At 48.4% G+C, this 16,879-nt stretch overlaps 1 protein-coding gene across 3 annotated transcripts in view; it reads left to right on the top strand.

Moving 5' to 3' along the window:
- Window positions 1-16,879, top strand: part of PALLD (palladin, cytoskeletal associated protein) — a 374,447-nt gene that overhangs the window by 10,337 nt on the left and 347,231 nt on the right. For all 3 annotated transcript variants that reach the window (XM_070480713.1, XM_070480716.1, XM_070480715.1), the window contains exon 2: window positions 1,669-2,763. In XM_070480713.1, the coding sequence (XP_070336814.1) occupies window positions 1,733-2,763 (1,031 nt within the window). In that variant the 5' untranslated portion in view covers window positions 1,669-1,732. The remainder of the gene's footprint in view (window positions 1-1,668; window positions 2,764-16,879) is intronic.

Raw genomic sequence — 16,879 nt, 5'->3', positions numbered from 1 at the left:
TGCCCTCCTGCTATGATTTTCTCTTTCACCATGCAAGCAGTTTATAAACGACACCTGATTCAGACAACCGGATCCCATCAGGTGGCACCTCTTTATTTATTTTTTATTTATTTATTTTTTTGGTGGCACCTCTTTAAAACCACAAATGTGAGATGAACAGTGTGGGCTCTGGGGTCATCATATGGGGTGGAGTCTTGGCTCCCTCTTGAGTTTTTTTTCTTTCTAAACAGGGGCTGCCAGTTTTTCGGTCTTCTGTTTGGGGTGTTGGCTTTTTTAATTTATTATTTTTAGCTGCACTGGGTCTTTGTTGCGGTGCTTCGGCTTCTCGTTGCGGTGGTTTCGTTGCGGAGCACTGACTCTAGTGCGCGAGGGCTTCAGTAGCTGCAGCAAGTGTGATCAGTAATTGTGGCTTCCAGGCTCTAGAGCACAGGTTCAATAGTTATAGTGAACGGGCTTAGTTGCTCCTCAGTATCTAGGATCTTCCCAGATCAGGGATCATTGAAACTGTGTCCCCTGCATTGGCAGGTGGATTCTTAACCACTGAGGCACCAGGGAAATCCTAGTTGTACAGTTTTTAAGGGAAATAATCTGTATACTGGCTGTGAGTAAATGCCTCCCCCATGCTGAGCGGTCCAGTGGTTATCTGCCCCTTTATGAGGAAGTTTGCTGACTAGAGCATAACTGTCCGTTTGCACCTGAAATGCAGTAATCGATTTTCAGCTCTGCCTTGAATTAACTAATGAATGAATGTGAATGCACATATGGGCACACCAGGAAAGGAAGAGCTGAAAAGGTTTCAAAAATTTCATTAAAAACTAAACACTAATGAAAAGAAATCAAAGTGCATTTTGTGGTTTAGAGTGACATAAGCAGAGTCAGATTTGCTTAAAATCTCAACACACTCCTATTCTCATAACATCAATGAAATTAGAGCTATAAGAGAGGTGGGTGGGTGGGGGGGATGGAGGGGGGCCTGAGGCGAAAGCCCTGGACCACTCACGGCACCAATGGCAGGGTCACCCTCCTGAATTATTTAAAGAGCTTTAGTGAGATGCTTGGGCTTCCCCAAAGGGCCAGGTGTAAAGAATCCCCTTTCCAATGCAGGAGATGTGGATTTGATCCTTGGGTTGGGAAGATCCCCTGGAGGAGGGCATGGCAACCCACTCTGGTATTCCTGTCTGGAGAATCCCATGGACAGAGGAGCCTGGCGGGCTACAGCCCATAGAGTCACAAGGAGTCAAACATGACTGAAGCAACTTGCACAGCACAGCACAGGAAGATGCTTAGTATTCACTCACGGGCAAATATCAAATTAAAATAATGAGCAAGGAACTTCCCTGAGGGCCCAGTGGTTAGGGCTCTGCGCTTTCACTGCAGGCAGTGCAAGTTCCATCCTGCCCTTCTGGAAGTAAGATCCCACAAACCAGATGGTCAAATAAATAAAAATAGAATTTAAAAAATTAGGAAAAGCGGTCAACGATAAACACAGGTATGCTTGACACTTCTTCCACCTTATAGAGGAAAATTATTTAGAAGCTATGTTTTCCTCTTAATGTTTCTCCCAACTTGTGGATGAGTAGTGCCGTGGTCACACGCGCGCGCGCGCACACACACACACACACACACCCAGTCGTTCCTACTAACGCAGGTGTGTCTCCTGTCCTTCAGAGCCTGTGTTCAAAACACCGGCCTTCCTGTGGAAGCGGACCGAGTGCATGAGCGCCTCTCGACTATGTCCGAGACGTCCTCCCACGACTCCTTCTACGACTCGCTCTCGGACCTGCTGGAGGACGGCGAGAATGCGGCCTTCTTCCCGGGGCTGTCGGCCTTCCTCAGCCAGGAGGAGATCCACAAGAGTCTGGACCTGGCCCGCAGAGCCATAGCCAGCTCGGAGACGGACGACTGCGCCTGCGAGGAGGTCCCGCAGCGCTGCAGCCCCTCGCCCAGGAGCCGCCGGAAGCCGCCCGCACCTCAGGAGGCCCGGCCGGGCGAGCGTGCGTCTCCGGGGACACCTGGGGACGGCAGGCGGGCACCTGCCACGCCTCCGCCAGCCGAGCAAGCTGAGCGCATCTCCTCGCCCGCATCGCGGAGGAAGCCCGGAGTCTCGCCCCTGCTGGCCAGGCCCAGCTACATCCGGAGCCTGCGCAAGTCTGGGAAGCAGGTGGCCAAGGCCCCCGGCGCCAGCGCCAAGCCCAGGGTCGCGCGCCCTGGCAGGGCCGGCCCCCAGAGCCCGCTGAACGACAAGGCGGCCACCCTCATCGAGGAACTGACTTCCATATTCCGAGAAGCCGCCAAGCCCAGAACCAGGAGCCCGGACGGGGAGTCCTCATCCCCGGACAGCGGGTACCTGTCCCCTAAAAACCAGCCGTCAGACCCAAGGAGCGCCTCGGCCAGCCGCAGCCCCACCCGGGACCAGCAGGACGTGGAGGCCAGGGCCAGGCTCCCAGCGCCCGGGCATCACCCCACCCGGGACCGGCAGGACGTGGAGGCCGGGGCCAGGCCCCTGGCGCCTGGGCATCACCTCACCCGGGACCGGCAGGACGTGGAGGCCGGGGCCAGGCCCCCAGCGCCTGGGCATCACCCTCCGGTGGCCCAGGATGTGGCCCGGCGCAGCCGCAGCCCCTCGTCCCCACCGCCCCTCAGCGCCCGCCACCCTCCAGCCGCTCCCCGGTTCATCCAGAAGCTGCGGAGCCAAGAAGTGGCAGAAGGTAGTCGGGTCTACCTGGAGTGCAGAGTCACTGGGAACCCTCCTCCTCGGGTCAGGTAGGACTCTGGTTGCGGAGATGTGATGCTTTGCGTGGACTTCCACTCTTACTTTAATGTGAGAGAAGAGATTTCTGTTACAAGGCAAGGGCTTGGCTCCCCAAGCACACAGAAGCAAGTATTATGGCCCTGGCTTTTGAGAAAAGAAAAAGCTCCATTGCGAGTTGGACCAGCAGGGAGACAGGAGGCAAGGTTCAAATCCAGTTCTCGATCCAGGGATCAGGGTGGAATTTAAGGGTTTAGGAAATTTCAAGCTTGGAAGCTGCCTTGATGATAGTCCACAGTTAGCACCTCATGCTGGAGCCAGGTCGTCCTCACTGAGGGACTCCTCACTTTGTAAAGCACAAGTGTGGCAGCTTTTCTATGCTCCGATATCTGCAGACTGAAAATACTGGGTCCTGGAAACAGCTAGGGAGCAGGGGTTGGGGGGGGCGTGGGTAGGGGGGCCCATCTTGTACTTGCACGGTGCTGTCTCCCTACAGTAACTGCAGGTTTCCTCAGTACACCTATGTCCGTTTAAGCTCGGTGATATTTTGCATGCGTTTTCTTTGTTCGTGCCTCAGTCTTGAGGGAAGTAGGGGTGAGGCCTTCTGCTAGCTGCTTTCTGCTGATGAGGGATTTGGGTTTTTATGAGAGGAATGAAATTGTTTTGCACTTACCTATAAATATTTGCGTGTCCCCCCTTGAACTCTGAAGTCTCAGGCAATCATCCTGTGAGTCTGGGCAGGGTCGGGGGCGGGGGGGTAGGTTGTGGGGGGCGGTGCTCTTTAAATGTAGGAGGTGGACAATGAGGACAGAATTTGATGAGTAAGAGGATTAACCCTGAGATACACAGAACTATGGCTCCTAACTTTAACAGTCCTTCCAAACAGACCTTATTTCTTTGGGAATCCATGAAAACCTGTTTTTAACATTTTAGTGATTGAATTTGGATTTATGTAGGCCTGTCCCAGACTCTTAGGTCAAAGTGGTCTGCTTTTGAGATGCTACTGTCTTCTCGTCTTGGCCAGGTGGAGTCTTAGTTGTCTGTTTCCTTTTGAAGAGTTACTTAAAGTACCTGGGAGTGGGGTGGCCAGGGTGTGACTACTTTAGCTTTCCTGGAGGATGTGTAACCAGGAGGACGTCACAGGGGCTATTTCACATGCCTGCACGGATTCTCACTGTATGGGTTTGTCCAAGTGTGAGGAGGATGCAGTACTGGGGCGTGTGCAGTGCGAGCGGATGTCCATGGGAAACCCTAATGGGCTAGACACATATTTATGTATAGAAGAGAAGACAGCACCACATTTTATCAAACATAATGCTGTTACCATTGAGACCTTCCGGAAGGTCTCCCGTAGAACGTGGTGTCCAGGCTCAATAGGAGCTTGTTTCCTGGGCCACTCTGACCCTCAGCAGGGAAGCTGGTCAGACCTTATCCTAGGTTACTCTGGTTTCTTGGCTTGTCTTGGCGACTGTCTTTTTGAAGGAATGATTCATTGTTTCCCCATGGACTGAGGTCTCCAAGAACCATGAGCTTCATCATGTTCCAAGGGCCTTGACACCTTTGAGTCACCCCAGCCATGAGAGCTCCTCTGTCATCAGTTTGAATCGGAAGAGGCGACCTCAGACAAGGGATTATTTCTTGGGGGAAGGCCTCTGTTACTGCAGAACCTTTCTCTGTCCTATGTGGAAAAGCCTTGCCACTGCGATGGCATCACCAGCGCCTAGACGTTTCTACAGTGTCCCTGGCACTTGGTGTAACAGTGAAGTCTATTTAACCACCATCCCCTGGATCTGTCCCTCGGGCATGCAACCCTTTTATCATCAGGGTGGCTCAGTTTTAGGACTGTTTCTGGTGCAGATCAGGAGTTAGGATTACCTTTTGGATGCTCATTTGCATTTACCAACAATGAACTGCTGGAGTCCATGACATGTCGCAGCCCTCCCATCACGGGTTCCTTGGTGTAGATGAGTAAAATTCTGTCCATTAAACCTTTGGGATAAACCCATCATAAACCCGGCCTCTGTGGCTGTTTGTCCTTACCGCCATCTAGGTCCCCAGAGTCTGCATGAACTCCCCATGCATGCTGGATGATCCATTTCCAGATCCGAGGCTTCAGCAAGCATGGTCCACACTCAGAATTAGTGGTAGGGTCTCTGAATCTGGGCCTTTGGTTCTGGATGCTTGTTGTGCCGCTGGATCCACCCAATTATTTCCTTTAATTAAGTGATAATCCATTTTGGGTGACCCAAGCAGCACCCAACGGCTGCTCCTCCTGACATTTTAACAGCATTTATTAATAATAAGGCTTGTGTCTCCTCTGTGTGTTTCATTTCTCTCCTTCCTGACATCAGTGGACCTCTCTTTCCAGGTGGCCCCACACGCACATACAACAGAGAAGGCAGACTTGGAGTCAGTGTATGTGGTCACTGTCTGTAGCTCCTAGGCTCAGAGTGTGACGAGGGCAGTGAGCTCTGGGCAAAAGGACCCAGAAGCTGGCTTATGCTTCCAGGGCTTCCTGATGAGCTACAACTGCACACCCCCCTTGTTTGTGAAACTGGTCCCATCCTTGAGTATTTCTAAAGGCTGACCAGTCAGATCAGGTCTTCAGTTATTTGTATACAGTTGTGAGCAGGCTCTCCTGTTGTCCTGGACAGCAGAGTGGCTGGATCTAGAGTAGATACTGCCTGTAAGGTGACATTCGGGATGTCGAGTGGTGTGCCTGGTATTTGCCCCATCTCCCTGAAGTAAGCCCATATCCACTGTTTTGTTCTAGTAAAGGCAGTGCATGATGTGGGGTGTGCCGAGTGTTCATTTTTTAGCCTCTTGTGAAAGGCTGCAATCACAGCCCAGAGGCAAACTGGCAATCCTTGATATAGGTGCCCAGTTGTTTAGAAAAGTAAGCTACAGGCCTTCTGTTGGTATCTAAGTGTTGACTTAGCTCCAAGACTCATGCCCCATCTTTCATGCACAAAATACCTGGGCAACCAAATGCTGGGCTCTTCAAAGTTTCTCCTTGGTGGTGTGGAACACATTATGACAGCTCAGAGTCCAGCTTAATGGCTTATTGTCATTTCCTTTAAGAGCCTCATGTTTGTGTTTGGCTGAGTCCAAGATCAGGAGTCCAAAGACTACAATACTCAGCCATTCCTAGGAATCCTCACAAGCACCTTCTGGAGGTGGCTGCAGTCACCCTAGTTAATGTCTCTCTTCCATCTGGCAGTAAATTTCTTTGTCCTTTTGATACTTCAAACCTTAACTAGTTTAGAGTTGGTTGAGAAATTATGTGCTCTTCCCTTGCAAACTTTATCTAATCGTATTTTGGTCTTAAGTTTCCTTAGTTCTACTAGCAGTTATTCACACATTGGCGTAAGGCTCCCTCATTTAATGGTAAATCCATTAAGTCCATGGTGAAAGCTTCCCTGAAGATGGTGGGGGTGCTCTTAAATCCTTGTGGGAGTTCCATCCAGCAGTGTTGTTGTTTCACATCAGTCTCTGGATCGTCCCATTAAAAGACAAACCCCAAGGACTCAGGACTTAGGGGTATTCAGTAAAAGCCATCTTTTTTCCAGTCCAAAACTATAAACCAGCAAAAGTCTCCAGATAAAGTTGTAAGCAACATCTACGGATTTGACATCATCACATTATTTCCTCTACAATTTGGTTAATGGCCTTCAAATCATGAATAGAACAGTTATCTCTGGTCCTGGGTTTTTGTATGGATGGGATGGAAGTGTTACATGAAGAGCAACAAGGTCTGAATAACTGATATTTAAAGAAGGTGATTGTCATAGGCTTTATACATTCCTTCATGTGCCTCTTTAGATGCTTGTTGCTTTATATTTGGACTTCCTTGATGGCTCATAGGGTAAAGAATCCGCCTGCACTTCAGGAGACCTGGGTTCAATTCCTGGGTCGGGAAGCTACCCTGGAGAAGGGAATGGTTACTCACTCCGATATCCTTACCTGGGAAATTCCATGGACAGGGGAGCCTGGTGGGCTACAGTTCATGGGGTGGCAACGAGTCAGACATGACTGAATGACTGGTACTTACTTACTTACTTAAATTTGGAACCTTGTCCCCTGGACAGAGTTTTACTGCTACCGGGACAGCTGTCTTGGCTCTTTCTGGCCTTCCATTATTCCAAACATTGCTCTTAACCTTTTGCAGAATTTCTTCAGGACGTCCAGGTGAGGCTTGATCTTCCAACTGTAAAGGTGCAGCTTGGAGGGCAGAGGCTTGACCTGGAGTGCACTTGATGTTCCCCACAAGGGAAGAGGGCATCAGGGCAGGTCCAGCTGGGTGTCCCACATCCACAGCAGTGTATCGTCTGTCAGCCTTCAGCCCTGTCAGGGAAGGAGGAGGTGTTCCCCTGGGCCCTTGCTATACTCCCTGGATCTCGGTCAAGCTATTTGGTTCAGGACCCTAGTTGAGGTCTGGTTATTAAACATTCCTTAGCCTTGCTCAATCCCCTTGGGTCACTGGGGTCCCTTCTGGGTCAGCTCCAGGCATGGTCTGTGCCTCCCAAGTCCTGATTTGATGATCTGGTTGTGATTTAGGCTGCTGCTGCTAAACCACTTCAGTTGTGTCTGACTCTGTGCAACCCCATAGACGGCAGCCCACCAGGCTCCCCCGTCCCTGCAATTCTCCAGGCAAGAACACTGGAGTGGGTTGCCGTTTCCTTCTCCAATGCATGCATGCATGCTAAGTCGCTTCAGTCATGTCCAACTCTGTGAGACCCCATAGACAGCAGCCCACCAGGCTCCTCTGCCCACAGGATTCTCCAGGCAAGAACACTGGAGTGGGTCCCCATTTCCTTGTTCTGTGTGATTCAGGCAGCCTTCCCTAATACCATCCTGTGCTTCTCCACAGGAGGGTGTTCATGAAGGCCTGCATGCAGCCCAGTTAGGGTGATGAGTGGTGAACCATGTAAAGAGATTCTCTGTTTTCTGAGGGTCATCTCAGTAAGATGGCTTATTATTTCTCCAATTGTGTAAGTTCAAGCTGAAACTTGTGTTGGGCTTGGTCAGAGTCCCCTGTGTTGGCCTTGGTCATCTAAGCCTCCGGGGACCTGCCCTAATAGAAATGCCCTGCCTGGGGTAGGGTGCTTGCTAGGCAAACTGAGCACCCTGCTGGGTACGGGGAGGAAGGAGTGCTCCTTCGTGATGATCAGATAGGGCAGCCCTGGGACGGCTGTTGGCACCCTTTGCACTGCTTACAGGAAGACGCCCCTCATGGGCGGGGGAGCCACGCAAGGGGCTGCTGGAGGGGCGTCTGGATGTAGTCGGTCATTATTCGGCTTTGACTCAATGTACACAGGCTTTTCCTGAGGTTCTTCCCTCTGAACCACAATCTTACATCTCTTCTGCAAATTCTTATTCCAATATAAAGGGCTGAATGATTCTACGATTAACCCCATTTTTCCTCTCTCTAACAAAACAAGTCTAATTTTAAAATAGTATCATAGTTCAAAGACCCATTCTCTGGCCATTTTCCCTGAGATTCCACCTACTACCAGGGCCAGGCAGTGTTAAAGAGAAAATAATTTTCTTTGTTTCCATTGGCTTATAGCTAACCATTGACCAGTTCTGCAAGAATTCATGCCAAGGGGCTACAGCCAGGTGTGCTGTTAACAGTCCCCATTTGAAAGGTCGCTCTCAGGATGATGGAAGCAAAAGGATCCCACGGAGGTGCCTTGGGTGGGAAGTCCTCTCTCCCAGGCACAGGCTAGGTTCTTCTGGGACGGACTCCTGTGAAACCACTACAGGTCACGGGGGCAACGACCGGCAGTCAGGGAGCAGTGCCTTCTGTCTCCTGAGTCAGAGGGCTTTCATTAAATCAGGCTTAAAACTTTTCTTTCAGTCATCCAACGGCCTCCCCCTATTAGCCAATGCTAACAAACAAGGCCCATCTAGTCAAAGCTATGGTTTATCCAGTAGTCATGTATGGATGTGAGAGTTGGACTGTAGAGAAAGCTGAGCGCCTAAGAATTGATGCTTTGGAACTATGGTGTTGGAGAAGACTCTTGAGAGTCCCTTGGACTGCAAGGAGATCCAGCCAGTCAATCCTAAAGGAGATCAGTCCTGAATATTTATTGGAAAGACTGATGCTGAAGCTGAAAACTCCTAATACTTTGGCCATCTGATGCAAGGAACTGACTCATTGGAAAAAACCCTGATGCTGGGGAAGATTGAAGGTAGGAGGAGAAAGGGACGACAGAGGATGAGATGGTTGGATGGCATCACTGAGTCGACGGATATGAGTTTGAGCAAGCTCTGGAGTTGGTGATGGACAGGGAAGCCTGGCGTGTTGCAGTCCACGGGGTTGCAAAGTCAGACACGACTGAGTGACTGAACTGAACTGAAACAGACATAAACCAACCTGAACAAAGAAATCCAAGGCTCTGGAGCTTTAACCCAGGGCTCAGGACTGTAACTTGAACTTTAGAAATGAATTGGGGGTACAGTTACCTGCTGTGTTAGTCTCAGGTGCACATCAAAGTGACCCAGTTATTGTTGCTCAGTTGCTCAGTCGTGTCTGACTCTGCGACCCCATGGACTGCAGCACGCCAGATTCAGTTATACATATACATATATCCACTCTTCAAATGCTTTCCCCATTTGGGTTATTTCAGAATATTGAGTAGTGTTGCCTGTGCTATACAGTAGGTCCTTGTTGTTTGTCTATTTTTTTTAATGTAGTACCGTGTGTGTGTTAATCCCCAGCTCCTAACTATATTCCATACATGAGTGGTGTCATATGATGTTTGTCTTTCTCTGTCTGACCTACTTCATTTAGAATGATAATCTCTAGGCTTATCCATGTTGCTGCAAATGGCATTATTTCATTCTTTTTTATGGTTGAGTGGTGTTCCATTGTATATATGTACCACATCTTCTTTATCCATTCATCTGTCAGTGGACATTTAGATTACTTCCATGTCTTGACTATTGTGAATAGTCCTGCAGTGAACATTGAGGTGCATGTATCTTTTTGAATTGTGGCTTTCTCTGGATCTGTGTCCAGGAGTGGGACTGCTGGGTCATATGGTAGTTCTATTTTTAGTTTTTTAAGGAAACTCCATTCTATTCTCCATAGTGACTGCAACAATTTACATTCCTACCAATGGTGTGGGAGGGTTCACTTTTCTCCACAGCCTCTCTAGTATTTATTGTTTGTAGACTTTTTGATGATGGTCATTCTGAACAGTGTGAGGTGATACCTCATTGTAGTTTTGATTTGCATTTCTCTGATAATTAGTGATATTGAGCATTTTTTCAGTGCATTTTGGTCATCTGTATGTCTTCTTTAGAGAAATGTCTATTTATATCTTTATATTTTTTTTATATTGAGCTGCTTGAGCTGTTTATATATTTTGGGAGGTTAATCCCTTGTCAGTCAATTCATTTGCAAATATTTTCTTCTGTTCTGTGCATTATCTTTTCATTTTGTTTTCCTTTGCTGTGCAAAAGCTTTTAAGTTTAATTAGTCCCATTTGCTTACTTTTGTTTTTATTTTAAGTACTCTAGGAGTGGGGGTCATAAAAAGATAGTGCTGCAATTTATATCTAACCAGAACTTTTGAGGACTTTTTCTGTTTCTCCCCAGGGTGGGGCTCTAACCCACGATCTTGATGTGGTCATTAGACAGTTCAGGCACAGGCATGTTTCAGCAGGGTTACGTCAGTAACTACAGCTGACCCAAAAGAGCACAAGGAGCCCGAGTCTGGGGGTGGGGAGGCAGGAAACTGACACCCGCTCCTGCAGACAAGTGCGGTCAAGGCGGCCACTCAGAGTCAGGGCTGAGGGCCCACGTACCCAGGGGGCTGCGGGGCCGTGGCAGGGGGTCATGACACCCGGGTCCCTTCGAGGTCACCAGAACTTATGACCGAGCAAGGGGCTGGCTGCCAGACATGCACAGGAGCCAATACGGTAGCCCTGGAAAGCACTTCTTTTGAGGAAAGAAAGTGCTTCATTGTGAAGTCGACCAGCAAGGAGACAGCAGGCACGGCTCAAATCCGTTTACCCGCTCCAGGGATCAGGGCAAAATTTAAGGGGTTCAGGTAATTTCAAACTTGGGAGCTGATTTGCTAATCAGCGCATGCGAGCTCCGGAGCTGGGAGTCAGGTCCCCCTCTGTGAAGGGCTCTGACGGCAGTGCTTGCATGCTCTGTTCCCGGGCTGAAGACAGGAAGTTGGGGCCATCCTGGAGACGCGGTTTCCCTCTTACACATGTGTGTGCAGGGCTGCCTCTGTAAAATAAGTCAGGTTTGACCAACCCACTACCTACCTAAGGAGGCAAGTGAATTCCAGCTCGCCAGTGTTTCACGTCCTGCACAGTGAGCCCCCTGGAGCAGGAGGTCATGTTTTCAATGACCCGCAAGGCAGAGGTGTCCCATCGTGGCAGACATCGGTACATGGTAGACATCAATACTAGCTGTGCTCTGGTCCCTGGCCGGTGGGTCTGCCGTCCTGAACCAGTGCTGCTGAGGGGGCGGGGTGGGAGGGGGTGTTGGCAAAGGATGGGGCAAGCAGACAGAACAGCATGTTGCTACAGGGGGCCCCAGAATTAAGGTAGCCAGTAAGATGCCCAACTGGTACAGTCAAGTGCTGGGCATAATTAGAATATTTACTAGAGATGGTTAAAGTGTGGCTGACACCAGAAGTTTTCTGGCAGATGAAAGGCACAGGGTGTGTGTGACCAATCACAAGGTCAGCCCCAGCTGTGTCTGGTCTGAGCATGGGGTCCATGGGCACATGTTCACTATGCTGAGCGCACCACACCTTCAACATGACAGAACTTACCCATGAAGACAAGAGACACCAGGCAGGGTGTGGACAGGCCTGTTGCCCATGCCCGGGCTTCGGCCATGAGAGGGCAGACAGCAGACAATAGCAGGTGAGGAGTGTGCGGTTAGTGGGAATCGCTGATCACTGACACCACCATGCCCACTGTGATTTCTCTGCATTCTTCTATAGGCACAGAGGGTACAGCATCTGTACGTTCTGTGCAAAGAGGTTGAGGAGTGACCCTGGGGTCAGACTCCAGGGTCTCCCATCACGACTCCACTCTTCACCAAATGTGTACCTAGATAAGTCATTTTGTGATTCAGTTTATTCATCTGTGGGAATTATGATACCCACTCCCACTGTATTTTGTGACTAAATAAAATAGCATGTGAAAAAATAAAACAGTGCCTTGCATCTAGTGACTGTTGTTTTACTATTACCTTTTATGGCTAATATTTCTCATTTCTTAATTTCATATGCCAAAATGAAAATAACAGTTCAAGTCAGGATTATACTATGGAAAAATAAGCCATTAATGCATTTATTTGGAAAGTTTTGATTTTATTAATGAACAGTGTTTTACCTAAATTACGTAAATATAAAAATTAATTCAAAATTAAGAAATTCAGCAAAAAGGTAAGGAAGACATCACTGGCTACAAGCTGCAAGGCTGGTACTTACTAATGTTGCATTTCACAAATCACAAACTACTGCTCACCAGCACCCACTGACACACACTTTGCTGCCGCTGGCTCCTTGGGCTGACAGACCATCACTCACAGACATAAAGTAAGTCAGCATCACCGACAGGAACTGATGGAGTCAGAGGCAAAGAATTTTTTTTTCAAACCAATTTGTTCAACTAATTCACCTTGAGTCATTTTTACACAGTTTGTGTGCATGCTAAGTCGCTTTAGTCGTGTCCTGCTCTGTGACCCCATGGACTGTAGCCCGCCAGGCTCCTCTGTCCATGGGATTTCCCAGTCAAGAATACTGGAGTGGGTTGCCATTTCCTCCTCCAGGGGATCTTCCAGACTCAGGGATGGAATTGGCAGGCGGGTTCTTTACCACTAGCGCCACCTGGGAAGCCCTTTTACATGGTTTACATCTCTTTTAGAAGCTGACAGCAGGGGGCAGCAAAAAACTTCCTAATGAGTTTGTTTAATTAAATATCTCATCCTAAATTCTGCATTGGGCTTCCCTTGTAGCTCAGCTGGTAAAGAATCCGCCTGCAGCGCAGGAGACCTGAGTTCTATCCCTGGGTTGGGAAGATCCCCTGGAGAAGGGAAAGGCTACCCACTGCAGTATTCTGGCCTGGAGAATTCCATGGACTCTGTATAGTCCAGTATTTATCTTTTCTATAAAAAAATATTATCACTTTGCTTGTGATAGAAGTGAAATTATTTCTTTTGGATTCTATTTAGATGTCTTTAACCCACTAACCATGGGAACAAATCATTATTTGTTAGGAATGCATTCATGTGTCACTCAAAACAGTTCCACAGGTTTTCAAACTGCACACTGCTGCACTGACGTTGACTCCAAAATAGCCCCCTTCTAAACATATTCTTAGCAAAAAGCAATCCATTTACCCATCAAAGGATTAATTCAAGTGAGCCTACCGTAACTTCTGTGTTAAAGTTCACTTAACCATTTCATAGTTTGGGGGCCATCCAGTGCAGGCTTCTGCCTTTTCTCCTTGGGGGGTGAGGAGAATTAATGTAGTTAGTAGCTACAGGATTATTAACTAGTTTCTCTTGTCATCTCCCAGTCTGCCAAAGCCCATGACCAATGTTAGTCATTAATGTTGTGCCCTTCTAGAAATTGAGTTTCTGATGAGAATGCACCATTTTTTGAAGTTAGCCAGGTTGTTTTGTTATCCTTTGAGGGTTTTTTTTTAGGGGGAAAGTGTAAATGTACATTGAAGTTTCTTAATCTCTGTTCCAAACATCTTGGTCCCTCTGCCATGCATTTGAAAATGCACCAAATGCCTAAAACCTTTGAGCTCCTTTCCCCAATGAGAGTGGGAGATCCCCAAGAGGAAACCTTCTTGGAAGGGAATTTTGTATAAAGAAAACAAATTTTAATAAAGAGTTGCCTGAACTGGGGCCGGTTAGAACCCGGCTCCCACTGAGTCGGTCCGGGGGTCTCTGAACCCAACACTGGGCAGGCCTGGTGCTCGGTGGGCCACCTCGCAGGGCCCCGGAGCAGATGACAGAAGTTGTGGAGAGCAGGGGTCCAGGGAGCTGGACCCAACACGGACAAGGGGCTGGGAAGTGGGTGACGGGTCTGGAGGTGCAGGGTGGGGGTCCAGGCAGAGTTAGAGGCAGGCGCCCCAGGAAGGCAGGGCAGTGGGGACCAGGGACCAGACCCAGGGGTTGTGCCTGGGAAGCAGGTCTGCCCTTCAGGACTCGAGTCACTGAAACAGGGACTCAGACGGGGCTGAGTGAGGGTCATGCCCATGACCAACTCCTGCAGGCTCCAGGAGGGGACAAATGGCCAGACCAGTCTGTGGCTCACCAAACTGCAGGCCTGGAGCTTCTTAGATTTGGCCCAAGTAGAGCCATCCGAAGCTGGACCCCAAGCCAGTGAGCTGTAGAGAGTCAGACGAAGGGGCCCAGCTCCAGGTAGGACTGAAGGACACACGGTTGAAGGCGTTTCCTCATCGTATCCAGTCACTTCACCCCATCCTTGTCAAGTATAACCAGCACAAGGACCAGATATAATCACAACCAGGACTGAAAAATCTCGTTTTCCTTCTTTACTTTTGCACAGTTCCACCAAAACCCCAGCAAAGCAGAGAAAAGCTGATGGAACTAAAGCTTATCTACAATAACTGAAGTTACATATGATTTAGATACAACTTAAGTTATGTGCAAATTATTTGTCAACACTTTGAATTATCACCTCACATCAGATGTTCCCTATTTCTCAGGCACAGCTGACAACAGGACAAAGACATGATCCCTCACCTCCCTGGCCCTTCCCCCTCCACTCTCAACTTTTCAGAGTTGGTGAAAACTTCATGAAGAATTTTAGTTCAAAGTACCTCTGGTATTATTAAAATGAGGCCTTACATTTTCACTTTATACTTTAAAAATATTTCATCATGGCAACCATTTTTAAACCATGTAAATATAAAGAAACTAAGAAAGCTAGGAAATTTTTTACCTAGGAACAGAAAAAGAATCAATTGGTCCTAGAGAACAGAACCCAGGTCCTGAATTCCTGGCCATGCCCTGTAATGACTCACCTTGAACATCTTCAGCTTTGGAATTCGGTCTTCACCTGTCTTTAAAGAAAATGGTACCCTGATGATTTCTGCGGTATTGATCTATATTTTTAAAACAGAGCTATTCCTGGTTATTCTTTTATTTTGCATTCAGTTAATACTGTTAAATAAGTCAATCCACATAAACCAAAAAATGTTTAAAGACAGGGAAGGAAGATACTATCAACTACAAACAAAGCAAGTTATTCCCAGTTTCTCAACAGTATTCCAAACCATCCTCACATTCGAATTACATTGTAAGCTAAATCTGTGCAAACTCATAAGGAAAAAAGCCAGTTCTAGACACCCACTTAACTGCAGTAAAAGTAGAATCCAGCCATAGTCCAGGAATATTCAGTCTTCTAGGGCAATGACGCATACCTGCTCATAATCATAAGATGCCTATTAGGTCATTATTAGCCTAATAAAGTTTCAATTAATATACGTAATTAAACATAATTAAATTCCTTCTTTTCACAGTCAAACCTCAGCACCTACAATTAGTTTATATTAGTGAAACTTTGATCATCATCAAAGCCAGAACAAGAGGGATTAGCTCTATCAAACCTATGCAGTGCCATTGGCTGCTCAGTCACTCAGTTGTGTCAGATTTTGCAACACCGTGGACTGTAGCCTGCCAGACTCCTCTCTCCATGGGGTTTTCCAGGCAAGAATACTGCAGTAGATTGCCATTCCCTTTTCCAGGGGATCTTCCTGACCAGGGATCCAACCTGTGTCTCTTACATCTCCTATATTGGCAGGTGTGTTCTTTACAGCTAGTGCCACCCGGGAAGCCCAACACGATTGGTAGAAATTACCACCTCTTCCAAAGAAAACAGACGTGGAAACAAGCCACTGGCTCGCTTTTCACTCTAAGGGTTTCGGGTTGCAATGCGTCCCCTTTATTGGACACTTCAGTTGAGAAAAACGTGGCAGGCAGCTAGTGAGGCTGCAGTGCTTGCAAAGTCACAATCCACACGGCTTAGCCCAGGGTTGCTGCTTCTGTTGAAGACAGTTGTCAACATCGACAGCAGACTGTACCCTCAGAGGAGCTGCGTGACAACTGACCACTCGGGTCGCTGCAGTGTGACACGTTGAGTGGGCACAGACAGCGTGGGGGTGATGCTAGGGCATACAAAGAATTAAAGCAGCAGCCTCTGGACTTTGTGCGGTACCCATCCAGAAGTCTGCTTGCGTACCTGACAGGTGCTTCACGGTGATGTAGCCACAGGGGGATCCCGCGTCTCGGCTCCTTCAAGCCCTCTCTTCCTCGCTCTTCTCCAGGCCAGCAAACCACAGCCGTCCTGCCAGCTTTTTCAGGACAAAACCTCGACCTGCTTCCCTCCCACCTTACATCTCCCAGTCCACCCGTGAGTGCAGTGGGCGCCTCCTTCCACACCTGGAACCCGACCGCCTTGTGCCTCCTCCCTGAGAGAGGCTCTGTTCAGCCACCCTCTCCTCCCACCCTGGGCATCCGCACGCCTTCCTTATCTGCTCACTGTTTCCACCCAGCCGCCACAGGCTGCACTGCACCTGGCTTGGTTCTTTTTCATGGGCTTGTGATCACAGCACAGTGCTAATCTGTCTGGTGCCTGCTGCTTGCTCTCAGAGTGAAGTAGTCCTATACGCAGTGAGAAGGCCCCGTCTCTCCACCACCACTCGTGATTCTCAGCCCTGCCTCATCCACTGCAGCTGCAGCGGCTTCTTAGCTGGACTCTGCATGCCCGGGGCCCCCACACCTGCTGTTCCCTCCACTTGCGATGTTCATCCCCAGGTGCACACAGGCCTGGACCCGCCATCTCTCTCCTCGAATGTTGCCTCAAAGCCAGTCTTCTCTGACCGACCTGGGGAAAAGAACAGGCCTGCCCACTCTTTTGTTTTGCTTAGTTGAAGTAGAGTTAATTTACATTGTTAGTTTCAGGTATTCAATAAAGTGATTCTGTTTATACAGTGAATATACATTCAGCTGTGTATATATAGAGATCCTTTTTCAGATCTTTTCTCTTACAGGTTATTACAAAATATTGAGTGCTATATAGCAAGTCCTTGTTGGTTATCTGTTTTATATATAAAA

The sequence above is a fragment of the Odocoileus virginianus genome, chromosome 18, assembly GCF_023699985.2.
Source record: "Odocoileus virginianus isolate 20LAN1187 ecotype Illinois chromosome 18, Ovbor_1.2, whole genome shotgun sequence".
Classification (NCBI taxonomy): Eukaryota; Metazoa; Chordata; class Mammalia; order Artiodactyla; family Cervidae; genus Odocoileus; species Odocoileus virginianus.
This window is presented reverse-complemented; position numbering and strand designations above follow the sequence as displayed.